The sequence below is a fragment of the Gigantopelta aegis genome, chromosome 3 (assembly GCF_016097555.1).
Source record: "Gigantopelta aegis isolate Gae_Host chromosome 3, Gae_host_genome, whole genome shotgun sequence".
Taxonomy (NCBI): domain Eukaryota; kingdom Metazoa; phylum Mollusca; class Gastropoda; order Neomphalida; family Peltospiridae; genus Gigantopelta; species Gigantopelta aegis.
This window is the reverse complement of record NC_054701.1, coordinates 29,055,885-29,078,212: the sequence shown is the minus strand read 5'-3', so window position 1 is coordinate 29,078,212 and position 22,328 is coordinate 29,055,885. Positions and strand designations below refer to the sequence as shown.

Here is a 22,328-nt window from a genome sequence, read left to right as displayed (position 1 = left end):
TTAACACAACCTTGGATGTACTATCCCAAGAAGGGTCTTTTTAATACTACATGTACCTTGTTTTATTTATTTAACATATACATTATATTATTATGACTTGCCCTATTTTAAGTGTATTCAATTTTCTTAACTACTACAGTTTGTCACAGCCTGATTACTGGTAAAAGACAAAGGTGTGAAACTGAAAACTATATACTAGTATCAGGCAAGTCTTGAATCGCCTCAGTTCAAGGGCCATAACTCTGTCAACATTGGGTAAATCACAATGAAAAATTTGAACTTGATCTGTAACTACATGATAAAGCTAGACAAATTTTTAGCTCAATATCTTGAGGCACTGTGCAAAAAAAAGGCTGAAAAACTACATGTGGGACAGACAGGTGTATCGATAGGGGACTAATAAAATTTAATTTTGTGGGTATTGAGTATATATATATATATTTTTTTTTATATGAAAATTTGTCTCTTATGTGATAATTTCAAGAATATCCCATATTTATCCAAGACATATATACATAAGTATTTTCACAGTAGCCAATACATTGAGAAGTCATTTTGGTTTATTTACCTGATCACAATATATTTTGATAGAACCAACATTGGTGGCTCCCACTGCAGTCAGGGAGAAGAAACCATGCTCCCAGTTTCCCGTGTATACCACCCGTTCATTGAAGTTGAACAGGCCCTGGATCCATCTAGCTATCCCAGGATTTACACTCAGTAACTCTCCTATAAAAAAGAGAAGAAATAACAAGTTATTATATAATGGAATATCTTAGAAAATAACCCAAAACAAAATGAAAACAAAACAAAAAACAATTCCCACCTCCATACCCAAACAACAATAAACCCTAAGATTTTTTTTAAAGTTCTCTTATGCTATGGACTCTGTTAATTAGTAATGTTGTTATGTTAAATATAAAAGTATACCCAGTATGTGTATTTGGTTTTGGCATATAGTCTTGATGATTAGTGATAAAGTTTATATAAATGTTTAGTGAGTGACAAATGAAACTTATTTCAAGCAGGACATAACAATGAAAATTAATAACTGGTGTCAAATTATGATTATTTTTATTGTGTCCCCAGCTTCTTTTTTTTCTCTCTCAAAACAACAAATTTTAATTTTAATTTTTATTATTAGGTTTTTATTTTTTATATTATTTTCAAAGAAAGTATTATTACACAAATTAAAATTCTTTTCACAGCCCAAATAAAATGTGGTTGAATTGGTTCAAAATTATACAATAGTTTAAGAAACTTGTCTCACCAAACTAGAAATTATATAATCAGTGACCATAATTTGAAATACTGTAAGTCACTTTACAATTAATGGTTATTTTGAATTAAGACACACACAAATGTGCCACAAACAATTTTATATTTATACAGTTTAAAAAAAAAAGACAAAAAAAAAGACAAGAAAGTTAATTATAAGTGTAATTATTTTATCTAAAAAATAAAGAAAGAATAAAAAAAAAAAGAAAAAAAAAGAAGAAAGTTTTTTGTTATAGCTGAAAGAAAAACACTTTCAGTTTATTTTTTTCTGAAGTAGATACCTCACACTGGCGATCAGGCATGGCTACACAACACAGTGTCCCACAGGGTCGTGTCTGTTCATAATATAATAATAAACGCAAATTGTAGTTTTATTTTGCATAAAGAAATTTAAAACTTTGCTCAAAAGTCAACAAATGTACTGTTAAAATATGTATAACAATTTTTTTTTTTAAACTAGTATTTAAAACTGATATGAAAATATTAAAAGAGAGGCTACTAGGTCAGATTTCAAACTATTAACATAATAAAGGTAAAGCAAGTTGGGAATAGCAGGGTCCATTTTACACACTGGACATGACTGATCACACACAAAAAACGATCACAGTCCCCACCTATAAACCTTTAAATAAATAAAATTATTCCATATGTTTATAATTTTTCTTCTTCAGAACTTCAAATATTAGTTTGTATTGATTATAAAACACAAAAACATTTAGTTATGTTGTGTTCCTTTAATTAACAAAAAATGGAGAATGTTAAACATCAATATAGGGAGAAGGAAAAATTTTAATTAAAATATTTTATATGAAAATGTAAACTTATGTAATTTTGGTGTATACTTCCAAAGTGATTTAATAATATTTAATAAAAAAAAAATAAAAAAAAATAGTATCATGTTTTATGAACAGACAGAATGGTTAAATAAAAATGAAGTATGGGAAGCTAACAACCTGAAAACAGGAAAGAAGTGTGTTTTAACATAAAACCAGTGATTGATTGATTAGTTAGCTAACACCAGTCCAGTGAGTTGATGCAGAGGTTGCTGTTTGGGAATGTGTGAGGGTTGGTGTAAATCAGGTGCTTTCAATTTAATCTCACAGATTACTTCAGCAAAGATGTGATCATACTAATTTAACAATTAAAAACTGAAATAATTTTCTAAGCGTTGAAAACTCTACACCATACTCAAACAAAGGCTATTACTCTGAATCTAATAATAAAAAACCCCTGTAAAATCACACACAGATAGTTGAAAATTTAGGTTTTTGTTGATTTATACACTAACCACTAACCCACTGTCCTGGACATACCGCCCAAATAGCTGAGGTGTGTGCCCAGAACAACGTGCCTGAACCGTAACTGGATATAAACATGAAAATAAGTTGAAATGAATGCAGGATAATGTTTGTTTATTTTAAGTTTTAAATATTAAGTGGCCAAAAGAAGCTACCGGTACACATAACTATCCTGTAATTTGTCCCATTGGATGACTTCTCACTATAGAGTCAGGTCTTATTAATGAATTGCTTTTTTTTTATTTTCTGTTTTGAGCACAAGGACTTTCTGGCACAATAATTTATGTTCCAATGATCGATTATATTAAAACATTTATCAGTCTGGCTCTACTGATGTGATGATCGATTACAAAAATCCATAATCAATTGTGTGTGAAAATATTAACTGTAGTATTATAGTCTCTCCAGCTTAAATGATGAAACTGGTGTAAAAATGTTGGGGTTGGGGTTTTGTGTGCATGTGTACATAAAGAAAAAAAAGTTATTAAACAGTTATTAAAGGTAAAATTAGCCATTTGTAGGGTCTATCCCAGTGAATACGACAATACGTGTATGGTTCTTATAATTGAAATCCTTCTTACATACATGTTCATATAATCTGAACCAACTGTGTACTAACCAGAAGTTGATCGGTTTGTGCAAACTGACTATACAGCCATTCCAGGAAAAGTGTTGCAATTACCATAAAAAGGTGTCGCCAGCAATTAACAATAAGAGGAATTAGAATAAATAACTCAATTGTTGTATTTTTTATAAGATACCGACTTTGTTTCGATAAACACTCCATGTTAAGTTTGATCGATTCACATAAAACTAAATGGCTTACAGGTTAAGTGTCTAAAAATGCCACTTTTGCCATGTCGCTTATTTATATTCTAGCATTATGATCAAAATAAAAGTAATATGCATTTGTGACAAAGCCCGCAGTTGCTAAATATTTGTACGATGAATACTGTTTGTCACAAAATGAATGAATCTTTTCATTAAGTCTATATTTTACATATGTATAGGCGCCATGTTTATTGTCGCCAAAATTGCATTAACGTCCGTAACAATAAAGTGACACGGCAAAGTATCTGAACGTCATATTAATTGAAACATCACATCTGTCTATTTCACCTCACGATGCATTGTATTTTTAAAAAACCCCAAAGACTTGGGTCTAGACAAAATAGTAGAAATTAGAGTCCGTTACCCGAGTAAAACAACTCTGTCGCATATAAAACATTAACGTCCATAACGTGCACTATCTTCAAACGGTGCATTATTTTATGAATTATTCACCTACATTTAAAGTAACAGATTAAATTGTATTTTGGAAAATAATAAGATATTCAAGAAACAAAATATATTGTAAAATAAACATGATTATATGTGAACTCATTAACGTCCATAACAACTAACGTCCGTAACAAAAACTTTCTAACGTATCCTGCTTCGAAATCGGAACTTTTATTATGCCACAACCAAATGGGTCGATACCGTTGTAATATCAACTCGAGCAGACGACAATTTGAAAGTATAGTTTGGGCGAGTGTGTGAGATACCATGAGATATATTACCTTCAAGAAATCGTAAGTACTTTGATTTTCAGTTTGTTTACTAATATATTTTATGAAATATATATATATTTTCTTTTCCAAACTTTGAACGATTTAATAATCTTTTATGCACGGTGGTGAATTGGTGTTGTTGTTTAATTAGTGTTTGATGACATTGGTTCATTACGGACTTTAATATTTTACTTCTCCATGTTGTTAGTGATAAATAATTTAATAGGCTATTAATTATAATACGACTTTATTTTAAAAGTACAGAATAATTACTAGCACATATCCTGATCTACAAAAAAAATATACATATCCATATACAGTCGAACCAGTATATAATGGCCATTTAAAGGAACCGGCAAGATTGGTTGTGATGGAAAGGTGGTTGCTACACAATGTATACAGATAAAATAAAGAAGGAAAAGCATTGGGCGGATTAATATTGCGGCTGTTATGGGCAGGTGGCTGTTATATATATATATATATATATTATAGGTGGCCTTTAGACCAGTCTGGATTGTATGTATTCCTATGAACTAAGTGGGGCGGGATCTAGCTCAGTCGGTTGAGCGCTCGCTTGAGGTGCCACGTTTGCAGGATCGAACCTCTTCAGTGGATGTCTATCATTGGGCTTTTTCCCATTCCAACCAGTGCACCACCACTGCTATGTCAAAGGCCATGGTATGTACTGTCCTGTTTATGGGAAAAGTGCATATAAAAGACGTTAATAAAATAATTTAATATTATGGGCTAAAATGTTCAACAAATAATTTCAATATGTGTTTTTAGTCTGTGTGATTGAAACAATGATGCATATACGCGTATTGCGAAAAATATACATGTTTTATATTACAGATGCCATTGTCGAACGCTGAATGTCAGAAAAGATGGAGAGAAAAACAAATATTTGAAAACAGAAACATATTTTACGAAAGAGAAAGACAGAGATGCAGAAACTGCTATGTACCCGTTGCACAACTGAGTTTGGCTGCTTTGAAGAAACAAAGAAAAGAAACAAATATACGGGTTTAAAAAATATTACATAAATAAAAAAGAAAAGGAAAACAACCAGAAGAATGTCATGGAACATAATTTAGATAGTGGCAGTAAATACCCTAGTTCATGTACTAGAAGCAAAATTTCAACACAGGACATAACTGGTAAACTAATAGTAAAAATGCCGATATTAAAGAACAGTGTGTCTGCTGGATTAAGAAAGACATACAAACAAGCTTTACGTAGATCTTACAGAGAAAATGAAGACCTTAGGGTGAAAATAAAATGTTTGAATAGAGACAAGAAACGTTTACAGAAGAAACTTGAAAGAATCCGCAGAAATGAAAGGTGTACAAGTGATAACTCGTTTTTAGCGGATTGTTCATCAATTGAAGAAAACACCCTGACACCACACAGAAGAACAAAATTCCAAATGAGAAAATCTGGATTAGATCCAAAGGGATACAAATTAGTAACAAGTCGGTTGCTTATGTCTAATGCAATAATAGCAGATATCAAGGCGAACATGACAAAGAACAGAAAGACTTATAATATTGCGTGCGCAGTGGTAAAGAAGTACAGATGTTTGTCAACATTTAGTAAGGCCGTTGAAATAAGCAGACGAAAAAGCATGAAATATTTGTTGCCAAAACGTACACGGAGAACAATAAAAGTACAGCTGCTGGAGACTGTAATTGCATTTTTGGAGCGTGAAGACAACAGCGTTCTTCTGCTTGGAAAAAGGGATGTTAAACGTACTCATGGGGTTGCAAATCAGAAGCGGCTTTTGACAGACTATCTACTCAACATTCATGCCAAATTCCAATTGGAAAATCCGGATGTAAAAATATCAAAGTCTGTTTTTTACCAAATGAAACCAACATATATACTACATGCTAACTTTTCAGCAAGAAGAACATGTCTGTGCCCTCGTCACCAGAACATGGCTCTGAAATTACGGAGTTTGAGGCAATCTGGGATTCAGTCTTCAAAAAACCCAGATGTATTCATCAAGGCATATGATGACGAACATATCGCGTGTGAAATTGATGCGAAATGTTCAGAATCCGTCAACTTTATAAATTGGAAGAAAGTAAAAGATGGAGAAAAGCTGAGATGGAAAGAGGTAGAAGAAACAGTACCAAAAACGAAATTCAAAGAAACATTTATGTCAGAATTATCAACATTTAGACAGCACGTAAAACGTGTACAAATACAGTATGCAGAGATGAAACGATTACGAATGAATCTTCAAGCAGGACATGTACTTGTATGGATGGATTTTGCGGAGAATTTTCTTTGTTCGTCAGTAGAGGAAATTCAGTCAGCATACTGAACAGCACGATGGTCACGCTACATACTATTGTAGTTTACTTTCCAGATGACCATAGCAAGAAATTGCAAAGCTTTGTTGCACTTTCAGATCTGATGCACCATAACTCGACAGCAGTGTATGCAGTTCTAAGAAAATTATTACCTATTCTGAAGAAATAGTACCCGCAAATCGCAACTGTACATTATCTAACAGATTCACCAACAAGTCAGTATAGAAAGAAATTTATTTTCCAGATCCTACAATACCATTTTCTTGAGTTTGGATTGGAAGCAAGATGGAATTATTTGGAATCTGGTCATGGCAAGCAAAGGGCCATGTGACGGGTTGGGTGGCAGTGTGAAATGATCAGCAGATATGGCTGTAAAGCAAGGAAAATGTAGCATTCAAGGAGCCCAAGATTTTTATGCATGGGGTCTGTCAAATGAGGAAAACGGAAGCAAGGTGAAATACTTCCTTTACTCACAGGATGAATATGATGCAGCAGCAAAAGCTATGGAGAAGAGGCTCACGCCAGTGGTAATTCATGGTACACTGAAGCTACATGCAGTGGTACCTGTATCAAACACATCGCTGTGCGTTTGAGAGCTCTCTTGCAATTGTCAGTCGTGAATTAGAGACCCAACCTCTACACCTTGTGAGGGATGGACAGTTCATCAGTTAAAGACAAAACAGACAAAAGCATCAATCCAGGACTCAAAAGAAAAAGACAAACAATCAAATACGTCAGTTGTCGAAGAGACCATAACACATACAGCTGATGAACAGTCAAATGCGTCGGTTGTCGAAGAAGCTATAACACATACAGTTGATCAATGGGTTGCTGCTGTTTACGATGGAAGATGGTACATTGGAGTAATAACTGAAACTGACGAAAATGACTCCACGTGTTTAATAGAATTCATGACAAGATGTGGGAAGTACGAAAACCTTTTTAAATGGCCTCCAATTACAGACCAGATATGGGTAGCCAATGATAAAATCCTGCTACAGCTGGAACCACCCAGTGCACTCAGGAAAACTAAGAGATGTTTTAAACTTGAAATGCAGGAGATTGAGAGGATTGATCGTTTATTTAGCTTGTAGACAGACCTAAAAAGAAAATGATGATTTGTTTATTATCTACAATGACAATGTTAACTATTTTATTAGGTCCTTTGTTAAATCTGTTTATTACATTTGTTTTAAAATGTTTGCAATTACTATTTATTGGAATACACGTATGTACTGTTTTGACAAGTTACTGGTTACACAAATAAACGGAATAATACATTTCGACGATAACATACGTAACAGCCCATTATACACAATGGATATTGTTTGTTTTGAAATAAAATGTAGAACAATATATAATTTGTGTCTGCATTACTATAATACCGGTTTCATGTTGTAGGTTTTTATTTATTATATAATTTTACTGACGTCCGTAATAAAATGAACTTTTCTTTAACGTCTGTAACGAAATGTGTTTCACTTAAAATGGATTGTATAAATATTTTGGTAAAGACAAATTCATGTTATAACAATCCACATGACACATCACACACTGAAATCAGCGAACAAATATGCTTTGTTGTTTGAAAGGACCCATTATTTCTTATTTTCAAAACGAAAGAGAAGTAAAATATTACAGTTTATACAAAAGAAAACATAATGTATCCTATCTCGTTTCTATTAAAACATGGATAAATATACCATACAGAGTTTATGGTCTCTTAAAAGTATGGCATCCAGTAAAGGGAAATCCAACTTCAATATGTTCATAACTTTATTTGAATAAAAATGGCATTGTTATGCACTTTTTATTAACGTCCGTAACGTGATAAGGTATATGTCATAGTCAAAACAAGGTATTTCGTAAACTATGACTATTAGGTGTGTAATTTTCAAGAATTGGGTTCTACATTGATAGTCCTTACTGAAAATAGTGCTTTCTTACCTATCCCATTGAGTTAATTTTTTCACAGTTAGTCAGTTTTAATTGTAACACTTTTCCTGGAATGGCTGTATAATCAATATAAAAATTATTCCAACTGATTGCCAACACTAATTTATGGTAATTAACAATTCTGGGGGAGGGGTAAAGACTAGGCATCCATCTGCTGAAAGGTTGCAGCAACTGAGAGGAACAAGTTTAATATTTACATGTAGGTGGTTTTCAAGTGAATTGGTTTTGTAGTTGACTTAATTTTACAGAAATGTGCATATACTAATTTCAAATATAGCATTTATTGCAAAAACCGGTGCAGTCTAAAACCCTGCATAATAATAGCCAGTGCTGCACTAGTGGTATAAGCCATAATTTATGTATATGTGCAGTGTTGTTGGTATCAAAAAAACAAAAGAGCCCTTGCTGCAATACATTTCTTCTCATGTTCTACATTCCCCCTGATTACTGGTAGGAGTAGCCTATGTGGTAGGAGCAGCAGGTTTCTTCTCTAACATTCTAAACCAAGTGTCACAATTACTATATGTGTGTAGTGACCATATACACTCCTCCTTAGTGAGCCATTAAAAACCACTCTGGGTGGGAGCCGGTACAGAGATGTGAATCCAGCACCTACCAGCCTCGGGTCCAGCCCAGTGGTACAGTGCTCACTTGATGAACAGTCAGTTTGTGATAGATCCCTGTCGGTTTGTCCCATTGGGCTATTTCTCATTCCAGCCAGTGCACTACGACTGGTATACGTCAAAGGCTATAATAATTATATGTGCTATCCTGTCTGAGGGATGGTGCATATAAAATATCCCTTGCTACTAATGAAAAAATGTAGTGTGTTTCCTTTCTAAGACTATTTCGTCAAAATTACCAAATGTTTGAGATCCAGTAGCAGATTATTAATAAATCAAAGTGCCCTAGTGGTGTTGTTAAACAAAACAAACTTTTTAATGACTTAACCAGTTACCACTGCATCACCAATGTTGGTATCTGTGATACAAATATAGTCTAGATGGGCAAAGACCATTAATTATTTACAGAAAATTGTGAATTAAAATAAAATATTTATGACCAGCCTGACATTATATTACCTTGATAAGTATTAAACACATCACTGAGTAAGTTGTAAGCCAAGTCAATGATGTATTTGGCCCCTGGGTATGCAAATGTTATGTATGTTTTCTTACAATATCAACGACTCAACTAGAATGACTAGAAAGGAAAGCAATTTATCATCCATTAAAGGCTTTTGTAGGAGATATCGCTGGCACTATAATTTGTGATATCTCCTGTGATATTCTCCGCAGGAGATATTGCTTCTTTTTGTTAGTCACTGTTTATGTTTTAGCACTAAACCTATCATTAGTGATGTCACACCACTATCGTTCTGCTAGTTAACGAGTCCACCGCTGCCAAATATAGTGACATTCAACCCACATTACTGACATTCTTTGTAATTGTCACAAATGAAAAGAATTATAATGGATGATAAAAAGAATACCCAATCATGTCTTGACAAGCCTTGGATTTCATACTTTTATCAACTCGTGCTGATAAATTATGATGTCACAAGACACTCAAAGGAGTATCCTCTGTTTATCAGCACTTGTTGATAAAAGTATAAAAATTCTTGGCAAGCCTGCGATTTCATACTTTTATCAACTCGAGCTGATAAATTATGATATCACAAGACACTCGGGGAGTATCCTTTATAAATTATGACTATAAAGAGTTTCAGGTAACTGTAACACACGAGGTCTACAGACAAGAAACCTGCTGCTGCCAAAGACTTTAGAAACAAGGGGGTCCTTGTAAAACCATTTTTCCACAGACATGATAGAACATAACTTGACTTCTAATACCAGTTATAGACCAGTGGTTAGGACATGACCCCCTTCCACCTTGCCCAAAATATCCAAACCAACCAAAGCAACGTTTTTCGTTGTAGGAGCAGCCAGTCATGTAGGATAGAAAAGGTAGACTTGAGGTGGGGGAAATTTAGACCGGGACGAGGCTTGGGTGTACTTTTTCAATCCCACATGACCATAATTGATGGGAGTCTTTTTCTCACATCCATTCAGTAAATAAACTATTATTTTACATACAATTATGGCTGAAAAATTACTTTATTTGGCCATTTTGTCATAAATAAACTACATTTATCGTGGCGTGGCGTGGCGTGTTTATTTCATGTGTTAAATAAAATGTAACACTTCAAATTACCAAGGTAGCCTTTATAATGAAGGTTTAATAACAAAATATCAATCTTAAAACTGTTGTCTCAGATCGCCAATTCAAATTAATATGACGCCATGTATTACCAATGACATAATACTCCCCATGTTAAACACAATGACATTATAGCATATGAAAGTTAGAAATTTCTTTTATAGCTTTCTGCCATGGAATAGCTCTTTCCTATATAACTAAGAGTGAGATAAAAACATGCATACTGAATGAAACACATTATCACAGAGTTTTTGGGAGATGCTGTGTGCTGTAGTCACCATTTCCAGGGAAGGAAGGAAGAAAATGTTTTATTTAACGACACACTCAACACATTTTATTTATGGATATATGGCGTCAGGCATAAGGTTAAGGACCACACAGATATAGAGAGAAAACCCGCTGTCGCCACTTCATGAGTTACTCTTTTTAATTAGCAGCAAGGGATCTTTTATATGCACCATCCCACAGACAGAATAACACATACCACAGCCTTTGATATACCAGTTGTGATGCACTGGCTGGAGCGAGAAATAGCCCAATGAGCCCACCAGACCGACCGTGCATCAAGCAAGTGATTGACGCCATATAACTGTCAATAAAATGTGTTGAGTGCATCTTTAAAAAACCCCAGTTCCTTCCTTCCTTTCCCACTAGGTTACGTCCCACCCAACCATTTCCAGGGAGACAACTCAACGAGATTGTTACCACCCCTGTACCACAATGAGGATCAGTGATTGCAGTCCCTCTCCTTCCTCCCCTCCACCCCAAATGATGTGCCTACAGCTTACTGTACATGTATCTATAATTTATATAAATACTAGCAAAATAATCACATGTTTTATCTTTACATTTACATGTTTATAGGATTTTATAAGCATGGAACAGTGCAATAGGAAAATACACACATAAAGGTTGAATTTTGATGTATGATAAAAGCAAATGTATGGATAACATGATTATTATTGGCAAGGATATTTAATGCTAATCTAAAATAAAATTTATGTATGTACATGTATGCATAATATAATTATGTTATTCAATAATGTCTATAGATAATAAAAATAGAAGTAACAATTATATTTTAAAATATAACAAAACATTCGGGTGTTTTCTACACAAATTACAATGGAAAAATATTTAAGCTGGATTAATTTAAGGTATTCTTTTTTTTTATAAAGAAAACAAAACCAGGCAGTGTATATATTTAACCAAATAATTGTAAAATTAAATTATTTTTACAAAAACACCCTCCAATGAATACATACATGTACATTACAATATACTAAACAGACTGTCCTAAATTTGATTTCAATGTTAAGATGTTTCTGACCAACAAAGCCTTTTTTTCACCACTAAAATTAGTTATTAAATATATATTCTTGGTTAGAATACCAGTGTCTGCATATTCAATGTCTTTTTGACTGTATTATGTTTATAGATCCAAATTTCTTTTTAATTCCTTTTTTTTCAATTGTATGCAATAATTGGGAGATAAAATCTAGTTTCAGCTACTACAAATGTTAGGACAACCAAAAACATACTGCATATACAGACAATAATATTTTAAACAAGAAAATGTATGTAATATGTAATTTTAGTTGTTAAAAATGTTATTAGTTGGAAACGTTACAATAGCAGAAAATTCAGAACAGTCTCTTAGTGTACATGTATAATAAAATTTATTACAAAATTTATTACAAAATTCACAAAAACAAAATTTAATTTTGATTCTTTCTTTTTATTGATGGATAATCAATTAAAGCATTAACATTTTCATTAACATGAATAAAAACACCCTCAAATATATATACCAAATAGAGTTTCTGCCAGAGGGTACTCAAGTAAAATTACGTACCTGAAAATCTTGGAAATTAATGGATACGGTACACTTAAAAAAAAATTAATTTATAATTGATCGTACGAAAACTGCTGTTTAACATTTGTAGAAAGCACATGAAATGCTGTGTCCAATTTCAAAACCATAACCACCTAATAGGGGCATTATGGTCTGTTTTGTTTTTATTACGTGCAGTCAAATTATTTTCTGGCAGAAAGCCTGAAAAATCCCTTTAAAATTTGTTGCAAATCTTGTATATCCTGTCATATACACTTTTAATTTAAAAAACATTGATATACATGTATGAATATACATTTTAAAAACGAAACTAAACTAAAGTTTAAACAAATTAAAATAGTGGACAAACAGTCAAGTAGAATACTCTTACAATAAAATTAAACATGAAATTGTTTGATTAAAAAAGATTTATATTTCTAGGAATAGTTTATACAAGATTTACATCAAAAATAATGATGAAGAGATGCACAAACTCAAACAAAACAAAAACAGAAAAGAAAAAAGCTTTTGTATAATACAGCAATGAATTCCTTCCAAATATATACTAAACAAAAATTAAAAATCAACTAGCAAGATGTTATTAGCAACATAATAAAATAATAACACTTCATTACCAACAGACAAATATGTCTAGAAAATAATGTAATTGTTTCAGTACAATTAACAATAATAATTTTTTTGTTTCAATCCTATTTAACATTTTTCATGCAACTATCTGCTGATTCAGTAATAAAATATATTTCTCTTTTATTTTTGTAAATATCCCAGTAAATAAAAAGCAATGAAATAAAAATCTATAATTAACACACTCTACAGACTTCCCATTGTTTAGAACTTGTGCATCTCTTAACTGACGCTACAGACCTAGTTAATAATGCATCCCGATCTCTACAACAACTCTTTACCTGGGAAGTGTCTCCTGTGCTGAATGGTCCAGTGAGCCGGCGAGTGGAATCGGTGGTAGTCACCGGGCGCCAGGTAGATAACACAGTGGAACAGTCGGTTGCCGGGCTGGATCCCCAGTCTGTTGTAGTAGTCGTCCTCCGTCTCTATGCCGTCTGTTGACATGTTCGTACTGCCAATGCTGGGACCAAAGAACCCCTGTAGCGAGTACGTCATGCCTTTAACCTGTTCCAAGACCCCGTTGTGCACGTAGCCATAGTGCAGTATCTTGCCATCAGCGGGGCTCGTCTGTAAATGAGAAACCAACAAAACAGATCAATTGTAACTTAACAACAATTCTGTACACATCCATCGTTAAGTGTTTTGCTATATATGCAAGACTTGGCTATGAAGTGAAAACACACACACACACGATATTTAAAAGATTAAAAAAAATTCTATTTTCATTTAGAATATTATTTTTACATTAAAGCCAGTAAACAAAATATTAATAGTTGTTAACCTAAAATAGTTGAGTTGTTTAAAATGAAATATAAAAATAACAAATGTACCAATTAAAGATCAGAATAGTGAATACTTCAGTTGCATTATTTGATTTATTCTAGAATTAAACAAAGTTGTTAAAGGTTAACTATGCCACACCTGTGGAGTAATTGCTAGCTGTGTTGTTATAATATGATTTGAATAAAAGAGCACTGTTGAAGATGTGTCATCTTTGTGTGGGAGTTCACTGGTAGAACAGGAATGCGATACCCATTGAAAAATTTAAAAGCTGAACTGACCTACAGAAAGATAAAAATACTTAAATTACCATTAAACATATACCTTATGTACAGGAACTTGAAACAAATGTGTATTTATACATGTATGCATCGATTACATGTATGTAACAATTGACTGACTGTGTTATGGAACACTGGTCTTTATACTGAATAAAACTGTCTGTGTGTGAGTGAGTGTGTGTGTGTGTGTGTGGCAAAACATTCTTTAAATAAAGTCAATATGCTTTTCCTGGAAACCTATTCATGGGTATTAATACCGGGATCACTGAGCTGGAAATGTAAAAAGAAATTAATAAAGCCATCATGTCATCAAGATCTAGTTTAACTTGACCTAGGCCATGCTTAAAAACATATTGTTAGCTGTATCGTATAACCCTACAGACTACCTACAAATTAACCCAGCCCGTTTCTTTTTTCAGTCAAACTTCTTGTTTTCCCCATTACAATAATGAACAGTAGCAGATCATAACCTTTAAGGGGAAATGCGATTATATTAACTGTTCTGTGTAAAAGAAGAGATCAGTCATCACATTTGTGACCCCTCCCCATCCTTCAGAAATCCTGCATCCACGCCTGATGAATCATATATACACATTATTAATGCAGTGGTGGGTGGTGGGTGTGTGTCCCAGTACTGGATACAATAAAGAGTGATTTTAATGGATTAGTGTGGAGGTGTAAGGCCACTACACTGACTTATCTTTCCACTATCAAGTATGGTAACATCATTCTGTCCTGGCATTAAGACAGCCCAGACAGGTGAGATGTGTGCACAGGACAGCACAACTCATCATTAAACTGATACATAAGCACAAAAATAAATTAAAACAAGGATAAGCATAACAATAAATATGTTCTTCACTGTTGATAACGAATGAATGAATGAATAAATGAATGAATGAATGAATGAATGAATGTTTAACAACACCCCAGCACAATAATACATCGGCTATTGGGTATCAACATTTTTATTTCACTGTAATGTCTTTATGGAGGGTTTTACTGTACATGTATACTGCAGGGGTGGGAATTGGTGAACTGTAAAAAAAGAGAAAATCTCGAGGGGTCCTTGAAATTCTTCAAATCCTAGGTTAAAATCTGTGCCATCTGACACATTTTGGAGGCAAAAATAATAAAAATGCAAGGAAACGCAATGTTCCATGTGAGGAAAACCGCGGATCCGAGGAGAATTCCCACCCTTGATACTGAAAAAAAAACCTATCCCAAAAATAAATTATGATTGTGTCTCAGACAATTTACCACCCAATCAGGTTATCGGTACATTTCATATTTTTGCTAACAAGAAGACGACTTCCATGACTTACGAGTATGTGGTCATCGTCGACAATGCGGACGTTAGGTTTGAGTGTGCGTCTGAAGAACTCGCCCAGATTCTTGTAGTCTCTCAGATTTTCGACCTGCGCCTCGGCCAGGTTGACATTGAACATCCAGATGTACAGTCCCAGGATCGGCCGCCGCAGGAACACCGGCAGACACAGCTCGTTGAACTGACCCCACCACCGAGACATGGTCTTGAGGGGCATTTTGCGGTACAGGGTAACCTAAAAATTTTTAAAATGGATGATGTCAGATTTACTGTTAGATTAACATTAAAGATCAGAAACAAATCTTGTTATTAAAATGAATGTTAAAGATTAAAAATAAATGGGTGTTTTTTTTCAATTAGCAGCAAAAGATCTTTTATATATATACTTTCCCACAGAAATGACAGCACATACCACAACATTTGATATGTGATGGGACACAGGTTGAGATGGGGAAAAACATTAAAACTGTAAATAAAAAAGGGAGTATGGGGGGGGGAGACTTCTCCCCTATCTCCCCTCTAGTTAGTCAGGAACACTGCTAATACAATTTACATTAATACAACTTCCATCACAGGCAATTGTAAATATAAGGGCAGGGCTCGAATTTAACAGTGACCAGTGCCCTAGTCATGTGCTCCAATGTCATGAATCTTATAGCTAAACTTGCTGTGTCTTTTTTTGCATGTTTATAATTGGTCATCATACACAAATGCGACTCCTGAAAGTTGTTTTATTACCAAAACAGAAACTGTTCACACTTATTTATTTTGAATGGGTGCTGTTGTGTTATATTAATACACTTGTTGAAGTTTTGGCCGTAATATAAAAAACCCCATCTCAATCAATCGAGGCCAAATTACCATGCCCTCTTATTTTCCAAATTTGAGGTCTGTATAAGGGGGAGACAAGGTAATGGGATAGGGAAGAGAGAGAGAGAGAGAGAGAGAGAGAGAGAGAGAGAGAGAGAGAGAGAGAGAGAGAGAGAGAGAGAGAGAGAGAGAGAGAGATACAATTAATGTTTGTTTTGTTTCTTGACACCATTTGGTAATTATGACATAGTCTTAGAGAAAAAACCCTTTAATATCTCAATCAAGGGGCATTGGTTGGAATTAAACAAAACCCTTTAATATCTCAGTCAAGGGGCATTGGTTGGAATTTAAAAAACCCACCCTAAACATTCTAAATTAAAAAACAAAGTTTTTATTATTTTCTAGTGTGAGGGGCGGGGGAGGGAGTGGCCCCAACAGTTCACCTACCTCACCTACTCCCCCCTCTAGCTACAGCCAGCTACACTATTAATATAATTAATAAATTGAGATACAACTCCCATTACAGGTATACGGGAGTGGGCATGGGAAAAGAGACAGACAGTGAGCGAGTGAGAAAGAAAAATAGAAAAAGAGTTTGCTTAATTTACCAATGCCACTTGTGCACACCGATTTATTAATCATCGGCTATTGAACGTCAAACATTTGGTAATTTTAAAATAGCAATAAAAGTAACCCACTACATGTTTCCATTAGCAGCTAGGGATATTTTATATGCACTTCGCAACAGATATGTCAGCACACACACACACACATATATATATATACTGAACAAAAAAAGAAACTTCCGATTTGTACATATAGAATTCATTGTGTAATGAAATTATATAGGTAGTATTAGCCTTGAGCTGTATTATCAGGATTCATGAATTTTATCGATTATTTTTGCACTGTTAATCGTCGACAACGTGAAATTCAATTTGCACATGCATGCATGGTTCGACATGTTCCGTGTAGTATTCGGTCAATTTTTTTTACTTGTCTTGCTGACATTGTTGTCAAGTGAATGAAAACGCTTCAAAATTTGTAAAAAAATTAACGTTTTTTACATTGTAGCATTTTTAGTATGCCAAGAATACCCAATAATTTAAGCGAACGGGCGATTGGCATGCTTGATGCTGGCATGTCGACAGAAGACGTTGCAAGGCATGTTGGGAGTTCTAGTCGAGCGATACGAAATCTTCGTGTAAGATTTCGAACGACGGAAGCACCAACGACTTGCCACCTCGTGGACGTCCGCATGTTACAACATGTAGTCAAGACCGCTATATCATGAACACGCATGTGCGCAATCGATTCCAAACTGCCACTGCTACTGCTGCTAACACACCTGGGCTTCACAATAACCGAATCAGTGGGCAAACTGTTCGTAATCGTCTGCGGGAGAACGGTTTACATGCACGACGTCCTTACGTCGGATGCGTTTTAACGCAACATCATCGTCTAAATCGTCTTAATTGGGCACGTGTACACACTCGTTGGATACGGCGATGCTGGAATACCGTTCTTTTTTCGGATGAATCCCGATTTTCTTTACAACATGATGATGGCAGAGTGCACGTCTACCGTTGGAGAAATGAACGCTATGCTGACTGTTGTGTTCTTGAACGAGATCGTTTCGGGGGTGGGGGTTCTGTCATGGTCTGGGCAGCCATTGCCCATGGTTATCGTTCACCACTAGTCGTCACTGATGGCAATTTAAATGCTCAACGTTACCGCGATGACATTCTCGCTCATCACGTCATTTCTCTGTTCCATAACAACGCCAACATCTCGATTTTTCAGCATGATAATGCCACCTCTCATACAGCTAGAGACACTGTAAATTTTCTTAGGACAAATAACATTGATTTCATTGATGACTGGCCCACTAAAAGTCCTGATCTCAACCCCATCGAGCATGCCTGGGATAGTCTGGACAGATGATTAAGGCGTCGTCCCAACCCACCCGCTAACGTCAACGAACTTCGTCAAGCGTCATTCAGGAATGGAACAATGTTCCACAGGCAGAAACCAACACTTTAGTCAATTCTATACGCCTGCGATGCACTGCAGTGGTCAATTCAAGAGGTGGTCATACCCGTTATTAAGTGGGTGTTTTTATTTTTAACCCCTACCACAATTGGTTAAAATTTCTCCCAGTTTCTGTTAATCTATGGCCAAGATTTTTGCACCAAACGATGCATCATGGAACACTCTTTAAACACATATGTAACAATTATTCCCCTGGTTTGTTTTCATCAAGTTATGTTCAAGCAAAGTTAGCGGAAGTTTCTTATTTTGTTCAGTATATATATATATAGAGAGAGAGAGAGAGAGAGAGAGAGAGAGAGAATGAGAAATAACCCCATATAGATTAACTCTTACATGCAGCTACATGTATTGCATATCAACAACAGATCAATGTTGTAGTGTGTAGACCAACAACAGCAACAGTTTCCAGCCAAACACGCTGATGCTATGAGCTGCTCCACCCAATGCTGCCTGCCAAGAACACGGGTTAATGGCATAGTGTGAGCATGTGAGCGGAACCAGCCAGTAAATTAATAATTGCCAAATATAGACTGTTGTTCTTTGTGTCTGTAGCAATAATAATATGATAGAAAAAGATTAAAATATGCTTAATTTGCTTTTGTGTGTCCACTAAAGAAAAAAACACGATCCCTTTATAAGCTGTTAAAAAATTAGGAATGTCAAAATAATTTTGAAAAAGGCATTGATGTCAATTTTTAAGCAGTAAAAACATTTTTGGTTAAATATATTTTTAAAATACATGAACCCTACACAATAATAATGATGATATCGACACAGTTTCGAAAAAGTTTTTATTGAATTTGATTGACTTAATTACATTCTAAACACAGATGATATAAAACATAAATACAAAAAAACCCCAAAACATATTTAACACTCTGACAGTGTTCTACATGTATAGTATTATAATTTATAAATTATTAGGTGATCCATAATAAACCATATATAATACATATGTTATATATGAGGCTGCTTGGTGGCCTGGACAGTTAATGGAATAGACAAGCATTTGGTATAATCAAATACAGGGGAAGAAGAAGAATGTTTGCTTAATACATGTACCACCTTAGCACATGACAAGATGACACATTTTATGTCATTTCTATAACAGAGTTTAAGCTGGAAAAAATATTGATGGCCGTGTGATTAATTGTGTCCTTTTAAAACAAGCTGCAACAGAATAAAAGATGGGCTGGGGGCTGGGGGCTGGGGGCTGGGGGCTGGGGCTGGAGGCTGGGATGGTACTGGTTGGAATTGTGCAGTAAGATTTGTATTGTCATTTTCGATATCTGGTCTTCCCAACAAAAAAGTTAAAAACATGTTTTTTTTTTCAAAAGTACTAGATCACATAAATGTATTAATCACTGACTTCTGGATGAAAAAGCTTTGAACTATTCTTACAGGGACATTCCTGAGTTTGCTGCATTGTAAGATGTTTCCAAATAATAAAATATTTCTATGATTAAACTTACATATTTAATATATTTTCTTGTTTAGAATATCATTGTCTGTATATTCAATGCGTTTCTGGTCGTCTTAATATGTGTAACAAGCCCAAACTGGATTTTTTCTTCAAATAATTTCGTATGTACGAAAAAATATTTTTTAGGAAATAAAATGAAAAGTAACCTAGTACAAATATTAGAACGATCAGAAACACATTTAATATATAGCCACTAATATTCTAAACAAGATAATATATTTAACATGTAAGTTTCATTGTAGAAACATTTTATTAGTCGATAACATCTTAAAATTGCAGCAAACTAAGGAATGTCCCTTTAAAGATTCTCATCTAAATAGTACAGGTATCACATTAAAACAAATTCCTTAGAAATATTAAAGGTTGACTTCAACAAAACTCTATGTTATCATATATACAATATGTAACTCAGAATGCAATTCTACTGCACTGTTATATATAAAACCATAATTTAAAATCTGTGATAAAAAATTATTGTCAATTTTAATAACAAAAAAGTTTTTAAAAATGTTATATATTTAACGACACCACTAGAGCACATTAATTTATTAATCACTGGCTTCTGGATGATAAAATGTGTCATGTGAAAAAGCTCTAAAATATTTTAAAATAATATCACATTTAAAAACAATTCTTTAGAAATATTAAAGGTTGACTTCAACAAAAACCCTATGTACAATATGTAACTCAGAATGTGATTCTACTGCACTGTTATATATAACACCATAATTTAAAATCTGTGATAAACAATTTTTTTAAATCTTTACTATACATATACATATATACATGTATACATGTACTATCATCGAAACATATAAATGTTTGCTTCGAAATGCAGCAAAAACAATATTTAGAAGTTAGTGGAAAAAGTTCAGACTACTGTACATTTTGTCCATATACATGAATGCATAAATTTTGATTTACACACATACATTCACTGACCCACTCATGCATGCACACACATATCAATGCAAAATATACATGCACGCTCTGCTAAACACTTGTTGATGAGACATAAATTTCCTTACCATCCTATTGTGCCGTTTTGATGAGTGATGCTTTTTAAGTCCATGGTGAAGATGCTTGTAGCCATAGCAATATGTTCTTAACTGAAGGGTATACTTTTTCCTTTTATTATTCAGTGACTTGTGAATTGTTGGAATCTTGCCCCAATTTAAAACATTATAATATTTTTTATTGAAAATGCCAAAAGTGAAAGAATGAACTCCAAATTTCCAAAGGTAAAATGGAGTTAACTTAAAGGCAATTCTGTGTGTTTTTAAGAGACCGCCTGCTAGCATTACGATAACCACGACTGAAAACATAGCAATGTCGTCCATTTGGTTATACAAGTATTCCATCATCAGCATTCGGAATTCAAATACTAACATCATTTTTAATTTGCTTTCTTTAACTTACAAATGAAAATCAATCTTTCAATCACATAAAATGGCTTTTTAGATTTCAAAGCAGGAAAAATCTGACAAAATCTAATTCTAAATTTGGTAGTCAGTTTTTAAAAAATAAACATGAAGTATGAGAGACAATGCTAATGACCATGAACAAGCAATATACAATTCAATCACAAATAATCTCCCTTTAATCAACCATTTACATGCTGAGAGTGCCTGCTCACAGTAACACCTTCTGCTGGGCCGTGTCTCTAAATACACCTGTTTTTATCACATGACACCACCGTATCAAAGATCATACACTGCGTTCTGTCTTCGAAGATTAAACTGTTCAAACTCTGTCATCGGTACAGACATGTACAAGCAGCATATAATCACATGTACAGCACATACACACAACCAATGTTGTTTGTAACAAACACCAATTAGACCTGCAGTATCTAAATCAATTAATACCCAGACGAACGCCGCCACCCGTCCTCTTCTGCCATGCTTTCAGTTACAATGTTCTGGCTGCACTGCAATACAAGGTGAAAGAAATCCGGCAGTTGCTATGTACTTGATGGATTCGATGTGCTTGGTATATTCACACTCGACAAGGTCCAGTGGCTACACATAACAGAAGCAGATTGCAGTATTTAGTTCAACTGCTAGTATACTACTCAAAAGAATTTAAGGGTCAGACGATATTTTCGACATTATTTTCTGAATGTCAATTATATTAGCTAGACCATAATGTCACGCATGGTATTGTTCCATTTTGACGAAAGTGGGTCTAAGCAACCCATAAATGAATTAAAATCCACTGTCATTGACACTGTCGACTAGTTCTAATGGCGAACACATGATTACATTTGCACGTAAATTAGGGCAAAAGCGAAAGGTCTGCTAAGTGCCCATAACTTGCTTTTTCACAAAGCGCTTCATTTGCACGCTTTGCATGTGTATTCCATGTTCCCAATGCTGAATTTCCGTATAATTGGAGCTTGCGTTCGTGTACGGTGCACACTCCAAATTCGACAATGGTACGACGTCAACTGACTATCGAAGATCGAGGAAGGGCTATTGCTTGGCTTCAGGA

General features: G+C 34.3%; 1 protein-coding gene across 8 annotated transcripts in view; it reads right to left on the bottom strand.

The window, feature by feature from the left end:
• LOC121367838 (phosphatidylserine decarboxylase proenzyme, mitochondrial-like) overlaps window positions 1–22,328 on the bottom strand; it is a 64,765-nt gene that overhangs the window by 4,739 nt on the left and 37,698 nt on the right. For 2 of the 8 annotated variants that reach the window (XM_041492239.1, XM_041492240.1), the window contains exons 4-6: window positions 15,489–15,725; window positions 13,384–13,669; window positions 569–729 (exon numbers count right to left, since the gene is read on the bottom strand). In XM_041492239.1, coding sequence (XP_041348173.1) covers window positions 569–729; window positions 13,384–13,669; window positions 15,489–15,725 — 684 coding nt within the window. Of the gene's footprint in view, window positions 1–568; window positions 730–1,559; window positions 1,614–13,383; window positions 13,670–15,488; window positions 15,726–20,863; window positions 21,850–22,328 lie in introns of those variants that run through there. The other 6 variants (XM_041492241.1, XM_041492243.1, XM_041492245.1 and 3 more) reach the window with 6 other exon arrangements.